This window comes from Merops nubicus, unplaced genomic scaffold (assembly GCF_000691845.1).
Source record: "Merops nubicus isolate BGI_N331 unplaced genomic scaffold, ASM69184v1 scaffold11607, whole genome shotgun sequence".
Taxonomy (NCBI): domain Eukaryota; kingdom Metazoa; phylum Chordata; class Aves; order Coraciiformes; family Meropidae; genus Merops; species Merops nubicus.
Window position 1 is genome coordinate 8,728 of NW_008622312.1, and position 19,768 is coordinate 28,495.

Sequence of the window (19,768 nt, forward strand, 5' to 3'; positions counted from 1 at the left end):
CTCCTTAGGGGAGAAACTTGTCACTTCAAAGAAAATTCTGCAGCTCAGGTGAGTACACTGGGTCTCTGGGACAAATCATGACCTGACCCCCCAAGAGCTTAAATGATGCAAAACTAACCTGAGAGATCGGACTTCAGCAACTGTGCTTACTATTCCTTTGTCTAGGAGGCAAGGGAGCAGTACAGCTATTGTCTTCTGACCAGCTGCTCCTTTAGACGGATCACACATTTTCACACAGACCTGAGGACAAGCGACAATCAGTGTTGCAAGCGTGTACAAATCTCCTGCTCAGACTACATTAAACTGCCTTCTCTGTCAGACAGAAACCAACAGTGTTTGAGCAACTGCTCACAGACAAACCCAAGCTCTGCTACACCTTCATTCTCCTCTCCAGGAGGTACTTAAACCCCAGGTCACAGCCCTAGAAGGAGTCTGAGCTATGGTCAGCTTCCAGAAAAGGTAAATTCAGAGCCTAGCAGGCCTTAATCTGCATCTGGATGAAGAGATGGAACAAATGGCATTTCAGTTGGGGGACAGCCTATCCCAGACGCATGGATTCAACCATTCCACGAGGCAGAGGAACAAGTCCCAGATCAGAACCAATTCTGCAACTGCAACAGCATTTTGAAGCCAGTTCACCACTTCTGCCATTGAAACGTCATGCTGCATGCATTGTGAAGGTTGTGATTTCAAATGCAGCTCTTAAGATCCATTGTCATTTCCAGTGATGTGGCTTTTTTAGAGGAATACTGAACAAAATAGTAAGCGATGTGTGTACTACACCCAGAAAATCTTGTGTCAGTAGCAGCACTGGAGAGCAAACTCCACACTGGGTTGCTTTGTTTCACACCAGTGAGGTTCCACTCAGCTTGGTCAACTCTTGGAAGTTACAGGAAGTTTCCTCAGATCCCACTCACATGTGGGAATAAAAGGATATCAGAACTAAAACACCAGTTCATTATATCCCTCCTTTGGTTGCACAGAACTTAACACTGCATTATCCTCCAGCAGCAGAACTTCACCAGCATCAAAAAGCACAGGAGAGTACATGGTCATGATTACTTTCTAGGGTGTTGTGCTATTTAACACAACTGCACCTTATACCAGAGATCTTCTCAAGACAAAAGTCTATAGTAAACTAGTGACTCCTGCAGATAAGACAGTGAATGATTACCTGGCATCAAAAAACATATATATCCTCATGTGCAAATTATTAAATAAAGAGTTTTACCTTACTTAAAGTTTTTAGGGCTAGTTCTGCTGCCTTTCGCACAGTCTCCTAAAAAAGAAGTCAACAATCCATCGTTACTATTTTTAAACCTTCCACACAACACTCATACAGATCAGTAAGTGTAACACTAGTACTGATGAGACTATATTCATGGTTAATACTTAATAACATATACTTCAGAGAAATTTTGCCTTTGGCCCATCTGAGTATCTGGTCTACACAATGACAAATAGATTAACAATGTATTTCTGCCAGGTTCTCCGTTCTTCTGTTCACATTTGTCTCTGACAAATGACATTATTATTGGTTGTCTTTTTTAAAACAACAAAGAAACACTCCTGCCCACCCCCTTCCCCCCCCAAAAAAAAAAGCCAAATAAATAATAAAAGCCCAAACCAAACCCAAAAATACCAATGGAACCTTCTACTGCAAGAAGAATACAGAGCTTTGGGTATGCTTCATGCCCTCCTTAGTATAATGTTTGCTGCTTAGGGATGCTTTGCTCAACTGAATGGCTAGAACTAGAGAAAGATGGACTAAAAGCAAACAGTAAAAACTAGTGTTGCTCTGGTGGTACACAACATCACTGCCAACTAGACTCTAACTTTACTTGTATTGATCAATTACACAGTATCTAGCAATATTCATGCATACTGAAGCATAACTGCCTGGACTGGCAATGCCTTTAGGACGTTCTTGGAAAAAACGTGGCCTGCCCAAAGTGGACCTTCCAAAACCGTTTCCAGGTAAAACTGAGGAATTAGTCTCTTCCCAGAAGGCAGTTTGCAGGGTGTTAATTTATCCTGGAGGATAATACAGCTCATCAGCACTGAGGTAGAATTACTCAGTTGGTTTCAGGGCCCAAGAAAATTACTGAACACAGGACACCTACTAGTATGGAAGCAAATTCCTGGTACACAGTACACTTTGGAAAAAAACTCAGCCTTGCTTAAGCTTGAGCAGAGAAGCCTGGATCTAGGGAGTACACAGCTCAAACCTGGAAGGATCCAAGGACTCTGATTTCATACGTGCAAGACATTTAAGCACGCAAGCAACACAAAATATGTTTTTATACTTGAGAGTTAAGCAAATACAAAGGAATTCTTCTATAGACAGGGAAAAATGCTGAACTGTCAAGAATAAGCACAACAGGAATAAAAGACAACACCTAAAAGACATACACAAAGAATTTCCAAGGCTGCATGGAAATTTTAACTGCAAAAGGCTTCAATTTCTAGTCTGCTTAATATCCAGAACTCCCATTGGTATCAGCCTGACTTCTCAGAGAATGTATCTTTAAACATCTTGGAGCATGATCAATGTATTTTCTGTTGGACATTCCTGTTCAGTTTTCAATTGTTACCTTAATGTCATCTTGCACTCTGAACAGGATTTCCCAGATCTCTGGAAGTTTATCTATAATGTCATCCAAAGGTCTTCCTCTTAGTAAGTCATTCAGTGCCAGACAGCTGTAAACAAGGAAAATTATTTCCTTCACATGGTGTACTTATTTGATATATATATGTATATACAGATGTGTTTATAAATATTCCTTTTTAAACACAATGAGAACTATTTCACATTCCTTATGTTCCCCAAACCCTAAATCTACTCTGTTATAAGAATATCTCCTTTAGCAGAAAATAAACCAAAACAAACCAACATCCAGCCGGTCAGGTAAAACAAAATGGCCCAAAGTCTGGAACTGAAATTAAAATGGATGTTTTCAATACAGCTTAACTGCAATCATTATAAACAAAAAGCAGCTTAATAAAAATGCTATGTGGGCTGGCATGCTGCTCCCAAGTGCGTATACAGCCAGACTGCCAAGATTTTCTTACACTAAGCAGTGTTTCAGGTCCAAGGACAGGCAACAGCTCTGAGGCCAGAAAAATCCTTCTTCAGAGAATGTTTTAAAGTATCATGCTCCGGCTACATGCAGTAAAAAAAATTCAGGCTCAATGAAGCAAATAGCTTTAAGACTGTCACACTTCAAGCGTAGACTACAAGACTGGGCTCTATCCTGATGAAAGGATGTGTGCCCTCTTTCCCCTTTCAACTTCTTCAGGTTAACAAGTTTATGGTGAAGAAAAGAAGATAGTTTAAAGAAAAAATCTATTGCTTTTCCTAGCAATACCTGGATTCCCTGATCCTCCACAGACTGCTGGTTAGGTTACTGATCAAATCCTCAAGAATTTCCTTCATGTACTTATCAACCTATTATTAAAAAAAGGAAAAATCATGAAACAAGCATGTATGATGCACCCTTGTCCTGTACTCTGAAAAAGAAGAAATGTCCTTTTCTACAACACAGCCTGCTTTCAGCCACAGCAGATGAACAGCTTGCCAGAGCTAACCCTCCACAAACTTACTCTGGCTTTGCTTTAGACACCCCTTCCTTTGCACTGCCTCAGGGCTTAAAACTGTGACAGGAACTACTCAGACCTTTATCAGCTGAACTGTTTAGATGTGGCACCAAACTTATGTCTACAGGAGAAGCAGCTACACTTTGATGAAGGATCAGAGTGAATGACTTCATGCTAAGGTCAGCTTTTCTGGGAGGAAAGATTTGCAAACCCAGTGCCAGACCAAGGGCATCTCATGAAAATCACTTACTCTTCAAACTTGTCTGGGAGGAGTTACCCTCAAACTGAAGGAAGAGCCTCTAACCATGGACTTCTTCCCACTTGAAAACTGAGGAACAATGTTTAGATGCTCCTGCTCTAGAAAGGGCATCTTAGGCCATAAGGATTCCTGAAGAGCTTCTCAAACAAAATCACAGCAATATCAAAGCATGGAAAGACCCAACATTAAGTAAAGTGAATCATAAATTTTAACACTGGCTGCACAGACAAGGTCTGCAATACTCCTTCACATGTAAGAGGCAGTGCAAAACCTCTGCACATCCTCCAGCACATCCACGGATTCAAGCACCTCTTCCTCTGTAGCACAATACGTCATCCCCTTCTGCACAGCCCCTCCCTTCACAAGCTGCAACTGTCCCATAAGGACCTCTCAGGTGCCACTGGCTAGCAGCACTATGCTGCTCACTCACCATGGACTTGTCGGTGACTAAGGCATTCCAAATGCTGGTCATTGCCTGTCGAATACCCAGGTTGGGGTCAAACTGGTAACGGTAGAGCCGGGGAAGAAGCTGGGGCAAGAACGGAGCCAGCTGCTCTCCAGCCTTGGCAGCTATCACATTGAAACCAAAAGCTGCTCCCTGAAATGATGACAAAAGAGTATTTGTTGAAACAATCTGCTCATTCACTCAGTTATTTGTCCTGGGCACGCCACAGTCCATGGCAAAGCTGACTGACAGTTTAGATTTAGACCAAATCAAAAGGACTAGAATGGTACCAGAATTAGCCCTCTCCAGTGCTACAGTACCACAGTGATCTCAAGCACACAATCACACTCAGCACACAACACACTACTTCAAACCTTCCTTCTCTCCAACCTTCATTTCATGATACTGACTGACCTCATTGGGAAGAGTGGTGGTGGAGAATTAAAACTATGAAGTTTTAAATATGTTCTTCGGAGAGAGATTCCTTCTTGGAAGAACTGGTGAGGGTGGGCCACTGCTTCCCTACAATTCTGCTGTGCTTAGAACCACTAGAATAACTTACAAACAGAAAAACTAAAAGTAAAACAACTCTCCCTTAGCTCTACAACCTAAAACTTCTGAGGGTGGTAATTTTGCATCTCTTCATGTGTATTTTAAACTCAAGTATTCTTCCATACTCTTTTCTTTCTCCAATATTGTCAATTCTAACACAGTGGAAGTGATGCTTGCCCATGAAGTCCCATGGGATTAGGCAGGATAGCCCAAAAAGAAATTGCTCAATACAAGCAGTGCAGTGACTGTCTCTAATAACTTCATGTTCCCTGACTTGCAAAGCCAAAAGCTCAAAACCCCATGCTAGGGATTTCACAGGACACGATGCAGCTGTCTGGGTTAGTCTAGAACAGGAAGAGCTGTAAAGACACAATCCCAGTCCAGTTAGGACCACTGCTGTCAGGAGCACAAGGCTGCAGAAAGTCTAAGGACAAGGGAGGCATCAAGCCCTGAACAGCTTGCTCTGCCTAGCTTTTAGGTTAAGGTTTGGAGCACAAACCTCCAGGTGTTGCCTTCAACTCAAATAATTCTGCAAATTCCCCAAATGCTAAAGCTCAGCTTACAGTTGCTGAGTGCATTTTCTTGACTCAGCCTGGCTGGTGAAATTCCACCAGGGTCAGGAACTATGACTCCTGGGCTTCTGAAGCCCTAGTACAAAGAAAGTGAATTCTTGAGAGATGTGCTCACTTGTCAAACTCTGCATGGATGTTAATGCTGAGGCTTTTTTTTTGCACTAAGTGGTGTTGCCAGAGCCACAAAACCTCAGGTGGCAAGCATGAAAGAACACAGAAGGTAAAATACATTAAACGTGGCTACCTGGGTCTTCTGCATGAAAGCACACCAAAGGTGCTCTGCCTGCTCACAGGGACAGCACGAGTTCTTCCACACTTACGTAAAGCCAGTAAACGAGTCCCTAGGTTAAAAGTATACATAACTCCTCAAATTTATGATGCTACTTTTTTTCAGCAACTCCAATAGTATTTTGGCCTTGCTGAAGATGCCAGCAGCTTTAAAATATCAAGACTTGAGTTAAACAAGCATACTTTGGACAACAGTGACTAAACTGGTGTATTGTTAACTGGGGTTTTAGCAACTTGTTGCGAATACTTTCTGCTCTGCCTCTTTACATTACAAAGGTCAATTTCTCTGGCATCTGAAAATTCATCCAGTTTTGAAAATATTATTTTACTGTTTGAACACATTAAAACCTGGCCTCCAAGTACATTCAGAAGCAGAAGAAAAAGATCACAGCTGCATCAGAGGGGAACGCAAGATGCTATCTACCCTGTGAAAACAATATTTTGTTGTAATAATGTCAAGTAATCCTACGTTTGTTTCTCAAGCTCATAAATTTGCACTGGACCTGACACCAACGCATCAACAAAAAGCCTCCACATAGAGGTATCCACAGATCACATCACCAGAGCTAGAGAAATGCAGTCACAGTTTCCAGAGTTCACAGCGGGAATGAAAGTGGTTATGAAAGAAGCAAATTACCTTCCTAGAATTCCACATGGCATGATGGTTGGCCAGATTCATGAATTTGTACACCAGGTCCGGCTGATTGAGATCACTAGCCAGTGAACAAAGCTCCTTGTAGGTGGAAAGCCCTTGACTTTGGAAAACAGAAGGGAAATTGGTGTCACTATATTTAGCTGTATAAACGCCACAATAGCTAACCACAGCATAAAGCAGACAGAGAGAAGTGAATACCCTACCTTTACTACAAAAAAAATTGTTACTGTAGCTTAGAGAAGAAGGGACAAAAAGCTCAGGAAGCAGATTTATAAGCAGGGGAATATAGTTTCAGCACTGACTGTGTCTCTGCCATTGAGACTGTCAGGAAACTTACCCATCTGGGGTTTTGCTCAGGCCACCCTGAAACACCACAGTTTCTCCAGTCATCTCATGTTTGGCTCTGGTAGAAAAGAGGACCAGTATTAGCTTTACCAAACTCTACCCCTGAATGGACTGAACACTACAGAACAAGTTAATTAGTTTTCCTTTATTAACTCAATAACTTCTCATTGTTTCAGTTCCAATCCCAAAAAACATATGTGTGCTAAGTCACAGACACTGCAAGGAAGCTCATTAACGTTTATCATGTGTAATGTTAAGGAGATGTGACAGAAAGTGAGGGTTTTACTCTGCAGTCAGATGGTAAGACATCAAAACACTGAATGTTGGCTTTTTATTTCCGTGATACACAGGACAGCAAAACTCTATTTCAAAATTAAAAAAACCAATTTCCATTCATCTACCCTCTTTCTGTTTACCACCACTGAATCCCCATGCTCCCAGCCTAGGCTTCTGTCATTCACAGTGGTCACTCTCACACCACATTAGACAGGAGTAGGCTGTCAAAGAGCATTTCCACCACTAGCTGACATAGTTACTAGCCAGGAGTCCTGGAAGACCAAAATTTTTCACACTAAGGCTGACAAGTGACCATCAACAACATTTCTTCAGCAAGAGGTAAATTTCGTGGGCAAGCAAGCCCCCAACTGAGCACTATTCACATTGTGCAGAGTTGCTACAAGAGGTTCTTGTCCTTTACAATTACATAATGCAGCAAGTAAGAAATCTAACCAAATCCCAACTGATTTGAACTGCTTCAGTCAGGACTGAATCATTATTTCAAAGCTTTGTTGAATGTAACAAAGCCAGAATAACTTGAGCCACAACAAGCTCTAAGCTGAATTAAGAAATGTCCCAGTTTAACCCACTGGCAATATAGGGATATTAGCTTGCCCTTGGCCACAAAACATCTCTTTTCACACACAAGAGAGGCACATTTTTGTTCCCATCACAAACATAGCTCAGAGTACTCTCTCACTGTGTTCTCAGCTCACTGTACCTTTTCCCAGTCATAAGGGTATCAACAAGTGTGGTGACCAGTTCTTGCTGATCCTGCTCACTTCCAAGTTCATATATCAGCCCAAGACCCTTCGAAGCAACATCTTGACTAAGCTCTGCAAGAGATTTTACAAAGTAAAATTAAAGATAAACATGAAGTAACACTTAAATTTCAAATACAAGACTGAACCAAAATCATGACTTAGTAAATAGAGCTCTGTGCTACAGTTCACAGCTCTCCATTTTTGAGCAGATTTAGTCTGTCAAGACACATGCCATTCTGCACGTGAATTCTGAAGCAGCAATTTCTTCTGAAGGCATAGCCCTCATCAAATCAGGGGACATCTTCATGCTAAGATTGTCATTGCAGGTTTTGAAATAGCAGAGAGGGTTCCAAAAGCCCTAAGTATTCTGACACACTGCTGGCCCCTGAAGTCCAGCAAGTCGATAGTAATACTCTCTTCAGCTTCAGTGAGCTTTGGGTAGGCTGCCAGATGCCACCCTTTCCACCAGCTGCCAGGGGTAGACCTGTAAGTCAAAATCTGCTCGCTTAAAGAGGTCTTATAGTTCCTGTCTATGCAGAACTTTGTCAACTGCAACCTGCTGCCCAAAGCAGAGCAGGAGTAGCACCACTGAACAGTTTCTGTTATTACAGCCTGAAGGGGAACACACAGAAAAAGATTTCTGCTTGGTTATCAAAGCACAGAAAAAAGCTGTGCTCCTTATCTTTACATAAGACTCCTAAAAAAGAAATTGCTCCTGTTGCATCAGAAATGGGAAGTTTCTACAGTCATCTTTTAATGCTGACTGACAGAGAGGGTGTAGGTGACTTTCTGCCTGTTCACATTCCCTCCATTATCTAAAAAGACCACCAAAAGGACGTAAGTCTTAAGATGTGACAGCACTTACCATCACTATCCGAGAGAATTGAAACAAATGCACTTTGAATATCCTTGAGATGAGACTGTAAGATGAGAAAAAAGGACATTATGTTGTTAATCCTTCATCTGGTCTCAAGGCAAGTTGCTAACAGATAAACAGAGGCTACTCCATCAATGGAGTTGCCTATTTGAGCTATACCTATGAAAAGAATTGTCCTCGTTTCCAGATGGGTAAGTAGCAGCCTCACTGATACTCACAGAAGATACCAGTTAATTGCCCAGCACCTTTTTACAGCCACCATGCCATCAGTAGACCACATTTTTTTTCCTTGTCTAATACATGGCAGTAATGCTTCATAAGTCTGTCTTCAGATGATATTATTTCCTTCATCCTCAAACTAGTGGATTTTGCCACCTCCCACAAGGTCCACTGCTCAGCCAAGTGCAATAATGTTTTACATGTAACAGCTTATATTTGCAAAGTACCTATTCTCCCAAAGCTCTTCACCATTAACTGGAGAACACAAAATGGCAATGTGGTCCCATCACAGTCTGTAATATCACTATGCAGAGAGCAGACATTTTGGCTTTGCGAATACTTTATTAATTCTTTGTGTAGGACATTTCACCAGGCAAGCATCACAAATACAAGGTTTTCAAAGTGCATTGAAAATACACAGCACGTGAAGCACATTGTAATTGCTCCTAGGTACCAAAGTTGTGATAAACTCTCTGAAACAAATGAGTTCAGGAATTCCACCTCGTTCTCCTCCCCTTTCTTCCCCTCATGGACCTCCTTTTAATATTTTCCCAAAAAATAAATTCTAACAAGTATACAGACACCAGCCTCTTCTTCCCAAGGAAAGATATATTCATACTTTATCTTATAATGGCTAATCTAACTAACTTGGCTAATCTAACTAACCAAACACTAATCTAACTCTGACTTGAATGCAAGTTGGGTGTTTACAAAGGTGCCAAACAGCCTCTTTGATCTGTCAGTTAGTACATTCCCCTGGTAACAACACAATGTATGTCTCAAAAAGACCTCACTAAGGACTGCAGCAGCACTGGGGGAAAAGAGGCACTTGAAGTGAAGGGGAAGGAAGGGGCAGAAAGGAGGTGAGAAGCAAAAACAGGGACAAGGAGCTAGCATTACGAAAGGGCCTATTACTTACCTTAATTGCTTTGTGTGTGCTCAGCTTCTTCACCATCGATAGAAGCCAGATGCAAGCAGCCTGCCTAACGTGTGGGTTGGGGCTGATAATGTGCTTGTTCAAAATAAGGTCAAGGACCCAGGGAACCACGTCATTCACTTTCAGATCTGTATGAAAGAAGAAAGTGGTAAGGGGGGGGTTGAAAATTGTTCACACAGATTTTTAATTTCAGTATAACGTCCAGTGGCAGTGAAAAACCTAAACAGCCCATGAACACTCAGATGACACCTTAATCTGTGCTTATTTCTCTTATATCTGTGCTTATCAGGTAATGACAGGACTAGGGGGACTGGGGCACAGCTGGAAGTGGGCAGATTCAGGCTGGATGTGAGGAAGAAGTTCTGCCCCATGAGAGTGGTGAGACCCTGGAATGGGTTGCCCAGGGTGGTGGTTGAGGCCCCATCCCTGGGGGTCTTTAAGGCCAGGCTGGATGAGGCTCTGGGCAGCCTGATCTAGTGGGAGGTGTCCCTGCTCATGGCAGAGGGGTTGGAACTGGGTGATCCTTGTGGCCCCTTCCAACCCTGACAGATTCTGATTCTGTTTTTGCAGAGGACTTAGTAGTGTTGGCTTAATGGTTAGACTTGATGATCTTAAAGATCTCTTCCAATCTAAAGGATTCTACGATTCTATGACTTAGGAAAAGCCTCCATTAGAGTTGCTGGGAAAGTATATCTCCTCATAGAAACAATGAATAGAGACCACCTAAACCTTCATGAAAGTGTTTTGGAGCCTGTGGCCAAGAAAAGGTACCACTCATACTTTGTAAGACTCAGTGTCCTGCTTTTTGTTAGGACTCAACATTTTTGGAGCAATGTCAGGGTTCAGTTTCTACCTCATTCTGCATATGCTCAGCTTTGTGTACACTAGAGATCTAAGACCACCCTCACAACATTAAAACACCTGCTTACTGGTCTGAGGCTGGTCTTTACAGCTGCCTGTTTTGAAGTTAGCATTTTATCATGCTTGTATTTCAGTTAGTAAATAATCTTAGTCCTTAACTAAAACTCCTGCATTTACTGTACATAAATGTCATGTAATCATAGCACTCCAAGTTGCTGGAAAAATTCTTGCAGTTTGATTTTATAACCATGTTTTCCAATGCAGACTTCAAAAAGCTATTTTAAAAGGTTTATGTACGTTAAACCTAAAACTAACCCAACATGCAAACTAAAATGAAAAATTAAAACAAATGCAGTGTCAAGTGACAATGAATTAGATTTTGTCAACAAGTCATTTAAATAGCACAAGAAATTAAGTCTTCTACTCTGAGTAGATTGACTCGAAAATGTCAGTATGATCAGCACTGTAGCCCATCAAACACTGCATTGACAAACACACAATGTCTCTTACTTCTGTTATAAATAGAACATCACAGAAAGGAAGGTAGGGAGCCCAGTGTTAGTGCAGAACTGTGAGGTTTTACACTCCTCAGCCCAGGCCCATATAAGGAAGGCCTACCTGAAGGAGGGATATACTCCTCCTCAGTGACTGTCCATGCATCCCGTGCAGCCACCGAGCTGGTTCCTACAGCAGCACTGGTAATAGCTTCACCAACAGTGAACTGAAGTTCTACTTGTTTGGCCTGAAAAACACAGCATTGCCTTACTGCCACTACTAATTGAACACATATCAAAAACTATGGCACTTGATCCACAAAATCAGAGTCCCTCTGCCAGTCCAAATTCTCAGCACTCATGTGCAATATGATCACTCCTTTGGTGAGCTTCTGAGATTATGTGGCACCTCAGACTCATGGAAACTGAGCCCATGTCAAACTCTGCAAAATGAATGACAGGAGCTGAAATTTCCACTCTTATTTTTAAAGTGTGCCTCCTACAAAGTACTTGCTAGTTTCTGAAAAAAATTCAACTTGGTGAACAGAAAGAACTGTAGAGACAAGCTGTAAACAAAATAAAGTTAGAACAACACATCCAGTCTTTAACAAAAATTACTGTGGCTTTATAGTAAAAGATTCTCCAATAATTCCATCCAGAAGTCGATCACCTTTAAGTGCTACACAAACCTGTATTTCACATAAAAGAATCCAGACAATACTTTGCTTTGCTTCTCTGTTCTCTTTCCACTATTTTCTAAGCCCTCAGGAATGGAAAGTGCAGAATGCTGCCACTTTGTCATTATTTACGATGAATCTGAAGTTGCAAGAACTGATTTCTATACCTGCTGTGTCTGCTGAGTATCTTCTAGATTTCCCTTGTTACTTTCTGGAAGCACGAGACACTCAGGCATTGGAGAATTAAGTCCTTACCTTCCTGCAATCTAAGATAAATCGGGTTCTTTTCAAGTATACATTTTATACAGGAAGCTGTAATGTCCCTAAGGCAGTTACAGGAGATGAAGACAGCACTTAGGAGCATTATTTTATGTTTGTGTACACAGTGTTCTTACTATTCTTGCTTGTTTGATCACATCAAATTAGAGGACTCAGCGAAGCCAGTGTGTCTAATACTCGATAGCTGCTTCTACAGTACTGAATCCTATGTCAGTATGAACAAGGAAGGAAGGTAAAACAAGCTGTAAATGAAGAACACTAAAAAGCTCCTTGACTACATAACTTTGCTGTCTAGTGTATTGCAGTATGTATGGCAGCTCTGAATGCAGAGCACTACACGGATGCATTTAGACTGACCACATACATATATTCCTACAAATTAAGCTTCTAATTCAAGTGATTTGTATCAGCTCATGTAGTTCAGATGAAAAAGAAGGTGTATATTATTGACTTTTAGGGTACTTCTTAAAGACTCATGGCTTCATTAGTATAAGCTCTTAAGATTATACACAGGTACCCCTCCTGTACAAGCCCCAAACCTACCTGTGCTCTTTATTTTAAGAGTTTTAAGAAGCCCAGAGGCATCATTACAAAAAGACAGCTGCCCTTCTAAACCTGGCTCTAGAGCATGTAAGAAGTACTCAAACAGAAACACTCACTGCAGTGTAAAGAATAATACATGGATAGTGCCTCACCTCCACAGAATCCATTAAACCCTGCAGCAGTAGCTTCTGGTGAGGAAAATCTTCATCTCCCACTGGGAAGTAACCTAATGTTTGTATTGCTCGTTCCTTCATCTTAAATACAAACAAAAAAACCCAACATCATCACATAACCATCCTGTAAATCCAGAAGATACATTTTAAACCCACTACTACCCTTGCTGAAGCTTCACTGAACGTACCAAAGTTAGACATGGAAGTGACATTAGATCTACCCGTGCACCTCTCTTCCAAAACACAGATCACATCAGAAGTCCTATTACCTTTGAGGATTATTTCCAGGTAAAACAAGATACTCCTATTTTTCTTGAATTAAAATTATGACCATTCATAGTTTTCATCCCTTAAGCTCCTACTTAGAACTATAGAAGGCACAAGTGATCAACTGCTGGATAACACTGGAAAAGCTCTTGGCCTTATTCTGACTCACTAAAGCCAACAATAAGCCTAATTCCTTTAAAACACAGGACTGAGTTTGGCAGGTAATACATAAACCTGTGGATGAAGCAATTAACAAAATCAACAACAATCATAACAACATTACAAAATCTTACCTTATTTGTTTCCTTGCTGGAAGGGATTCGGGCCAATAAGCTTTCAACAAGTTGCAGCTTTGTAAATCCTGTCCCTTCACTGGGGATTGGCAAGGGGCCATTCCTCCCAATCTCCCCAAGAGCTGTACAAGCAGCCACCACAAGGAAGGGAGAGGTGCTGTCCAGAAAAGAACCTACCAGAAAAATCAAAACAGGATGACTTGAATTTCGCATTATTATTTAGTAGTAAGCAGGCTGGCACTTGTATTTCACCCATGCAAGAAGCAAAGTGTTTTATCTTCTCTACAGCTGGTAGGAAGCATTCTGCTAGAAGAAAACCAAAGTGAAGGGGGACATGGAGAGGAGCCTAGGATGTGGCACTGCTCCCAGTCGTGCTATGTTGGTCTATGTGCTAAAAGTCCACCTTATTCTTCTTGAAAAATGTCACATCCAGGCATCTAATCAGATGACATTTTTACAGGCTGTAAATTCTATCAGAGAAAATGAACTCAAGATGACAGTATCTATCAGCTGAGTATCTCGGATTCTAAAGTCCTCAGCCTGGGGTGTTTGAAAAAACAATTGTTACATGCAGGAAAGCCTTAGGCAGGAAGTTACCTATTGTCTCTGTCGTCGACTTTATGAGCTGTTCTTGTTCCAGCATGACTGCAGCGTTTGGCTGTTCTATGTCATGTAGCTCCATTGTTCTCATTTTCCCTTTGGCCAAGTACCTTCCTACTGTAAATCCCAAAGCCAGCAAGGATCCATGTCGGACCTCCGGGCTCTACAGACAACACCAACAGTGCAGAAAACCTCATTTTCAAAGTAACACTTTGCAAAAAGCACCGATTCAAAACACACAGGCAAGTCAGATGTGAAGGCACCCTGAAAAGTGCCAAGTTCCAACACATAATGCAACAACAGAGAGTCTGATTTTCCTAGTGCTCATTGATAGATGGAGTCCTTTAAGATAAATTAATAAAAATTAGAAGAGGCTTAGAAGGACAGATTACGAATTTATCATCAGCACTCACATTCCTAAATTCTACCACTTGATAGCTAGGCAAAAAAAAATTTTAAATCCAGCTCAGTAAGTACAGACTTATGAAGGTGAGCTAAGATGATGCTATCTCTCTTTAATGCCTCTACACAGTTCAGTAGGCCACAGACTGTGAAACCGTATTACTAGAATTAAATGTCAAGAACATTAATTTCTCCAATGTTAATTCGATGCTGGGACTATTTAATGATAGTACTCATTCCCACAGGTGAATTCTAACACAAGGATTTTGTGCAGAAATAAGGCTGTGAGACTTAAATGCTACCTTAGTTTAAAAAAAAAAATAAAAAAAAAAAAAGGAAGGGGCTTAACTCAGATTATTTCTGGTATCTGTTTGTTATCACATCCCTACAAAAATTTCCATCAGTGCAACTGACTTGTGTTGTAATCTCACAACAGTAAAGCCAGCTGAAGGTGGGTCCTTGCTCCCTATTCAATCCTTTCTGAGCCACTAGAGACTGCTACCACCCCTAGCTGTACTGATTCAACTGGTTTTCTATACTCACAGCAAACCAGAGCTCTAACTGACTCGAACTCAAAAATGCTCTTTTTGTGTTTCACAGCTCACATCACTCTTTATTCTCAGCCAAGTTCTCTGAAAGTTCAGCCATGGCTTCATGGGTGGCCAGGCAGAAGGCAGCAGCGTGGGGATGGGACTCGCTTGTGCTGGCACCCTGTGTAAAACTGTGAGCCAAGGCCATGTTGTTGCTCAGACACAGCTTTCACAGATGCAAAATAAATCATGTTTGTTAATTATGGCATCGAGCAATCAGCACGAGCCTGTTGTCTGCAGTGTCAAATGGTGGCCCAGAAAGTTCTTCAGGAAGACTGACATAAAAATGTCTTGGCAAAATATAACCTAAAAATGCTACTCCTTTCCCTCCCTTTCAGAATTCAAAACATACCAGCAGAGAAATCCAGCCAAGTTGCTTTCAGGACTCCTCCTCCATGCTCATAGTGGCAGAGGTAAGGACAAGGGAAGGGAAGAAGCCAGCCCTCACCAGGCAAAGGCTGCTGCTAGGACAAGACTCCAAGGCAACGAGAAGCCAGAAGGCAGTTACAGCTCAGGAGGGGAAGGGGAATTAAACGTTCAATGTGTTAAACACTTTCTTAGTTCTGCAGGTACCTGTAGTTGCTCATGAATAAGGCATCAGTAAACTGTCTGAGGTAAGCAGTGTGACCCATTACCACTTAGCAAGATAAGCAATATTTAGCTGGCTAAAACTGGCTATATACCTGATGGTGCTGGCTCTGCTTGCGAAGTACCTCCATGAAACCCTTCCACTGGCCTTAACAACAGCTTTAGCGATTATTTTATTTAAAGATCTGTTGCACTCACCTACACAAAAATCCCTTCTCACCATCCAGCTGGAAGTCAGCTACTTAATTTTACATTCACATTGAGGCTAATACATCCTGGACACACTGTGAGATTCAGATTTCCTATCAGTTACACGACACAGGAAAAAGTGAGAAGAAGCAAAAGAAGAAGGTAGTTACATGATTGTCTTTCGTCATCTGGATCAGCTGCTCCAAGGAGGCCCTAAGCTCATCTCCAGACATGGTAGACAGCACTACAGAATAAAACAGGGCTGCGAGCTCACGCATTTCTTCTTTGTTTGTGTTCATCAGGCTCTGAGGGATTTTTTAAAAAGAAATATAAAACATGAAAGCAGCTTCTTATACAGTCTGTTCATACAGAACTCCAATATACAACCACATCTGTCATGCAGCTACATAAATCATACCTAACTCAGAACCCACCCATTAAACCAACAGCATTATCCTTTAGTAAGAAACAAAGCACTCAATTCAGCAAAACACTCACTGCATGACCATCGTTTAGGAGGAAGATGACGACTCACCAAAAGAGGGCTAAGCACCAGTTCTGCCTTAAACATGTAGACTGAACACTTGGCTAAATTTTGTCTTCAGAGAAGAGCTGCCAGTAGATTGCACCCATACTACACTAAAAAAACCCTGAAGACACTACTTTTTCCTGAGATATTGGAGGCTTCCATTTTCTTTTTATTTATCAAGTGGAAAAAACACCTTGAGGTAAAATCAGTTAAATCCAATGGTGACCAAAAAAACCCAACCAAACCTGACCACAAAATCCAGCTCTTAATGCAAATGTATCTGCTTTGTATTAGAGATCTTCTATTACCTAAATCATTAAATAGTTGAATTTTGGAAGCCTGAGGTAATTTTTTAAGATATAATCTTACTTCTGCAACTAATTAGATGTATCATGCAACATACTCATGAAAAATCTGTACTTAAATCTTTGAATGGCTTGGGTCACCACAGTGAAGGCAAAAATGAGCCAAGTAAACAAACAAGAAATTAAATCTGTCAGGCTCATGAAACCTAAGTAACTCAAAACATGCATCAGACCACACAGCTGACTTCTAACAAACCCCTGGACCTATTCCTCCCAACTGGCAAAGCGAAATTATACAATGGACAATTTTTCTGGAACTAGGTATCATCAGCTACCACCCCTGGAAGCTTAATTTTGCAAATGCAAACCAGGAATTTTTCTGCAAATTATGAGCAATACTGAAAAGAAGAATGCTATTCAGTCCTCTATGGTTCATACCTGTGCTCAAATGAGATGTGATAAACTGTATACAGTGCAATCCAGCACAGATACCAGTGGGAGAAATTATTAGAATGTATTATAATTTTTCTTTAACTCAACCAAGTATTTTTTTCTGCCACATTCCCCCAGGTAACCTGTAAGATTGTAGCAAATTCTGGATGCTTGAAGCAAATGGCCAAAAAAGTAGAAACCTGCTTGAGAAAGGAATCTAGGGAAAGCAGAATTCTCTCTGGCTTACTCCCAAGCAGGCTCCAGTTTATCTGGGATTTTTGTTTCATTTGGGTTTTTTTGGGTTTTGTTTGGGGTGGTTTTGTTTGTTCTTTTTTTTTTTGTTTGTTTTGTTATGTTTGTTTGTTTTTATTTTTTTAAGTGAGGCTAATTTAAAAAAAATTAAAAGGGCTCTAAAACAATTAGGGATCTAATTTACCTCATTTTCTAACTAGCCACTCACATATTCCCACTGGAACACTCCCACTGTTAAACAATTCCTTCAAAAATTTGCAAATTTTGTTTTCAGTTTTCTTTTGCTATTTAATGGACCTTCCTGTCAAGAGGAAAACAGACTGACTGTACCACCAGTATCAACAGCAGGCACTATCCAGGACATGTACATCAATGAACAAAATCAGTAACACCAACCAAAGAATAAAAAAATAATTTTCCCCATCCTGTTAAATATAGTATCTCATGAGGTGTTCACTGTTAGTAGAAACAGCAGATTTCAAAGTAAGTGCATACTTTGAAATAACACTCCATTCTGCCAGATTTTGCCAATGCTAAACACCCTCCACCCAAAAACAAATAATCAGAACAGGTTTCCAGCATACCTTTATCCAATCCATTTTGTCTACAAATCTAGTGGCTAGTTTTTCTGGATACACCGAAACAACTTCTAGAAGGCAATACATAACTGGCAAACCTAAACAGTAATTAAAGAATTAGGTTATTAAACAACTGCAGCATTGCCAGTTATCTAACAATCAGTGATAAAAAGAAGTTAAGAAGCATCCGGCATGTCCAAGCGTTCACCTGCCATTCACTAGGGCTAACAAACAATAAAGAGTAACAGGGTACAGTATCTCTCAGAAACATCAGGGAAACCAACAGAAGTCAACATTCTGGTAGCAATTTGTTCTAAAGGCATGCAAGTGCTTCATTCAACCCAGCCTGTCTGCAACAGGTGCAATTGTTGCAGATTGCAAAAAAGAGTGAGGAAGACACAGCATTCATGGGTGAGGAAGCTGTTACAAAGGCCTCAATTTTAAAGCAATTACATCGACCAATGCTGCAATTTTACTGTTCTGCTTTCTCTCACCTACACATCACCACAGAACAAGAGTGTACAGACCATGTTACAACTCTGTAATCCATGCAACAAGTACTGGGCATGGCAACTCATTTCTAGTACGAGAGGAGGGCTTTTTCTTCAAAAAGTTGCATGCAGTTTCTTACCTCCAACACCAGCCAAGAGTTGCTGAAGAAGACCAATATATATATGTACCGGGTTGGTTTCTACACTTTTTGAAGAGGAGGAAGAAGATGAAGAGATATGGTTGCCAGACATGAGGCTTCTTATGTAACGTCCAATGGCCGGAGCATGATCTTGCATATCTGCCAAGCTTTGTGAGGTTGGCACCACGCCTGCACTGTGAGCAAGACACATCCGCAGATACAGAACTATCTAAGTAGAGAAGAGACAAACACAAGATACTGAGTGCATGTGCACCTGAATAACCAGGAGGAGACAAAATAAAAGAGCAGGGAATATGCTGTATTTAATGTAACCCAAACAAGACAGTCAATTCTTAATCAAACCTAGACAGACTCATAGAATCTCTATGGTTGGAAAGACCTCTGGGACCATCAAGTCCAACCTTCCTCCCAACATTTCCCTAACGCCTAGACCACCGCCCCAAGTGCCACATCTACTCGTTTTTTGAACACCTTCAGGGATGATTACTCCACCACTTTCCTGGGCAGCGTGTTCCAGTGTCTGACCACTTTCTCAGTGAAGAAATTCTTCCAAATATCTAATCAAAACCTCCCCTAGCACGACTTGAGGCCATTTCCTCTCATCCTATCATAATAATTTGGAAGAAGAGACCAACACCAGCCTCACTACAACCTCCTTTTGCTCCTTAGCTGTAGAAAGCAATAAGTTCTCTCAGTCTCCTCCAGACTAAACAACCCCAGATCCCTCAGCCACTCCTCACAAGGCAAGTTTTCCAGCCCTCTCACCAGCCTTGTTGTCCTTCTCTGGACCAACTCCAGCACCTCCGTGTCCTTATCCTGTGGTGAACAAAACTGACAGCGCGGTCAAAGTGCCGTCTCACCAGTGCCGAGTCCAGGGGCACGATCACCTCCCTATTTCTGCTGGTCACACCACTTCTGATCCAGGCCAGGATGCTGGTGGCCTTCTTGGCCACTGGGCACACTGCTGGCTCATGTTCAGCTGGCTGTCCACCAACACCCCCAGGTCCTTTTCCACCAGGCAGTTTCCAGCCACTCCTCCCCAGGGCTGGAGCGTTGCCTGGGGCTGTTGTGACCCAAGTGCAGGACCCAGCACTTGGCCTTGTTGAACCTCATCCAGCTGACCTCAGCCCATTGCTCCAGCCTGTCCAGATCCCTCCTACCCTCCAGCAGATCCACACTCCCACTTAATTTCATGTCATCTGCAAATTTACTGAGGGTGCATTCAATCCCCTCAGTGAGGTCATTGATAAAGACATTAAGCAAGACTGGTCCCAAAAC

At 41.5% G+C, this 19,768-nt stretch overlaps 1 protein-coding gene across 1 annotated transcript in view; it reads right to left on the reverse strand.

The window, feature by feature from the left end:
- Window positions 1–19,768, reverse strand: part of KIAA0368 (KIAA0368 ortholog) — a gene marked incomplete at both ends in the record, with an annotated part of 47,975 nt that overhangs the window by 8,706 nt on the left and 19,501 nt on the right. The window contains 17 exon segments of the mRNA XM_008944738.1: window positions 119–240; window positions 1,232–1,279; window positions 2,595–2,700; window positions 3,369–3,448; window positions 4,287–4,454; window positions 6,351–6,468; window positions 6,706–6,771; window positions 7,711–7,825; window positions 8,619–8,673; window positions 9,769–9,914; window positions 11,266–11,389; window positions 12,793–12,894; window positions 13,374–13,546; window positions 13,971–14,136; window positions 15,913–16,047; window positions 17,845–17,936; window positions 18,470–18,698. Coding sequence (XP_008942986.1) covers window positions 119–240; window positions 1,232–1,279; window positions 2,595–2,700; window positions 3,369–3,448; window positions 4,287–4,454; window positions 6,351–6,468; window positions 6,706–6,771; window positions 7,711–7,825; window positions 8,619–8,673; window positions 9,769–9,914; window positions 11,266–11,389; window positions 12,793–12,894; window positions 13,374–13,546; window positions 13,971–14,136; window positions 15,913–16,047; window positions 17,845–17,936; window positions 18,470–18,698 — 2,045 coding nt within the window.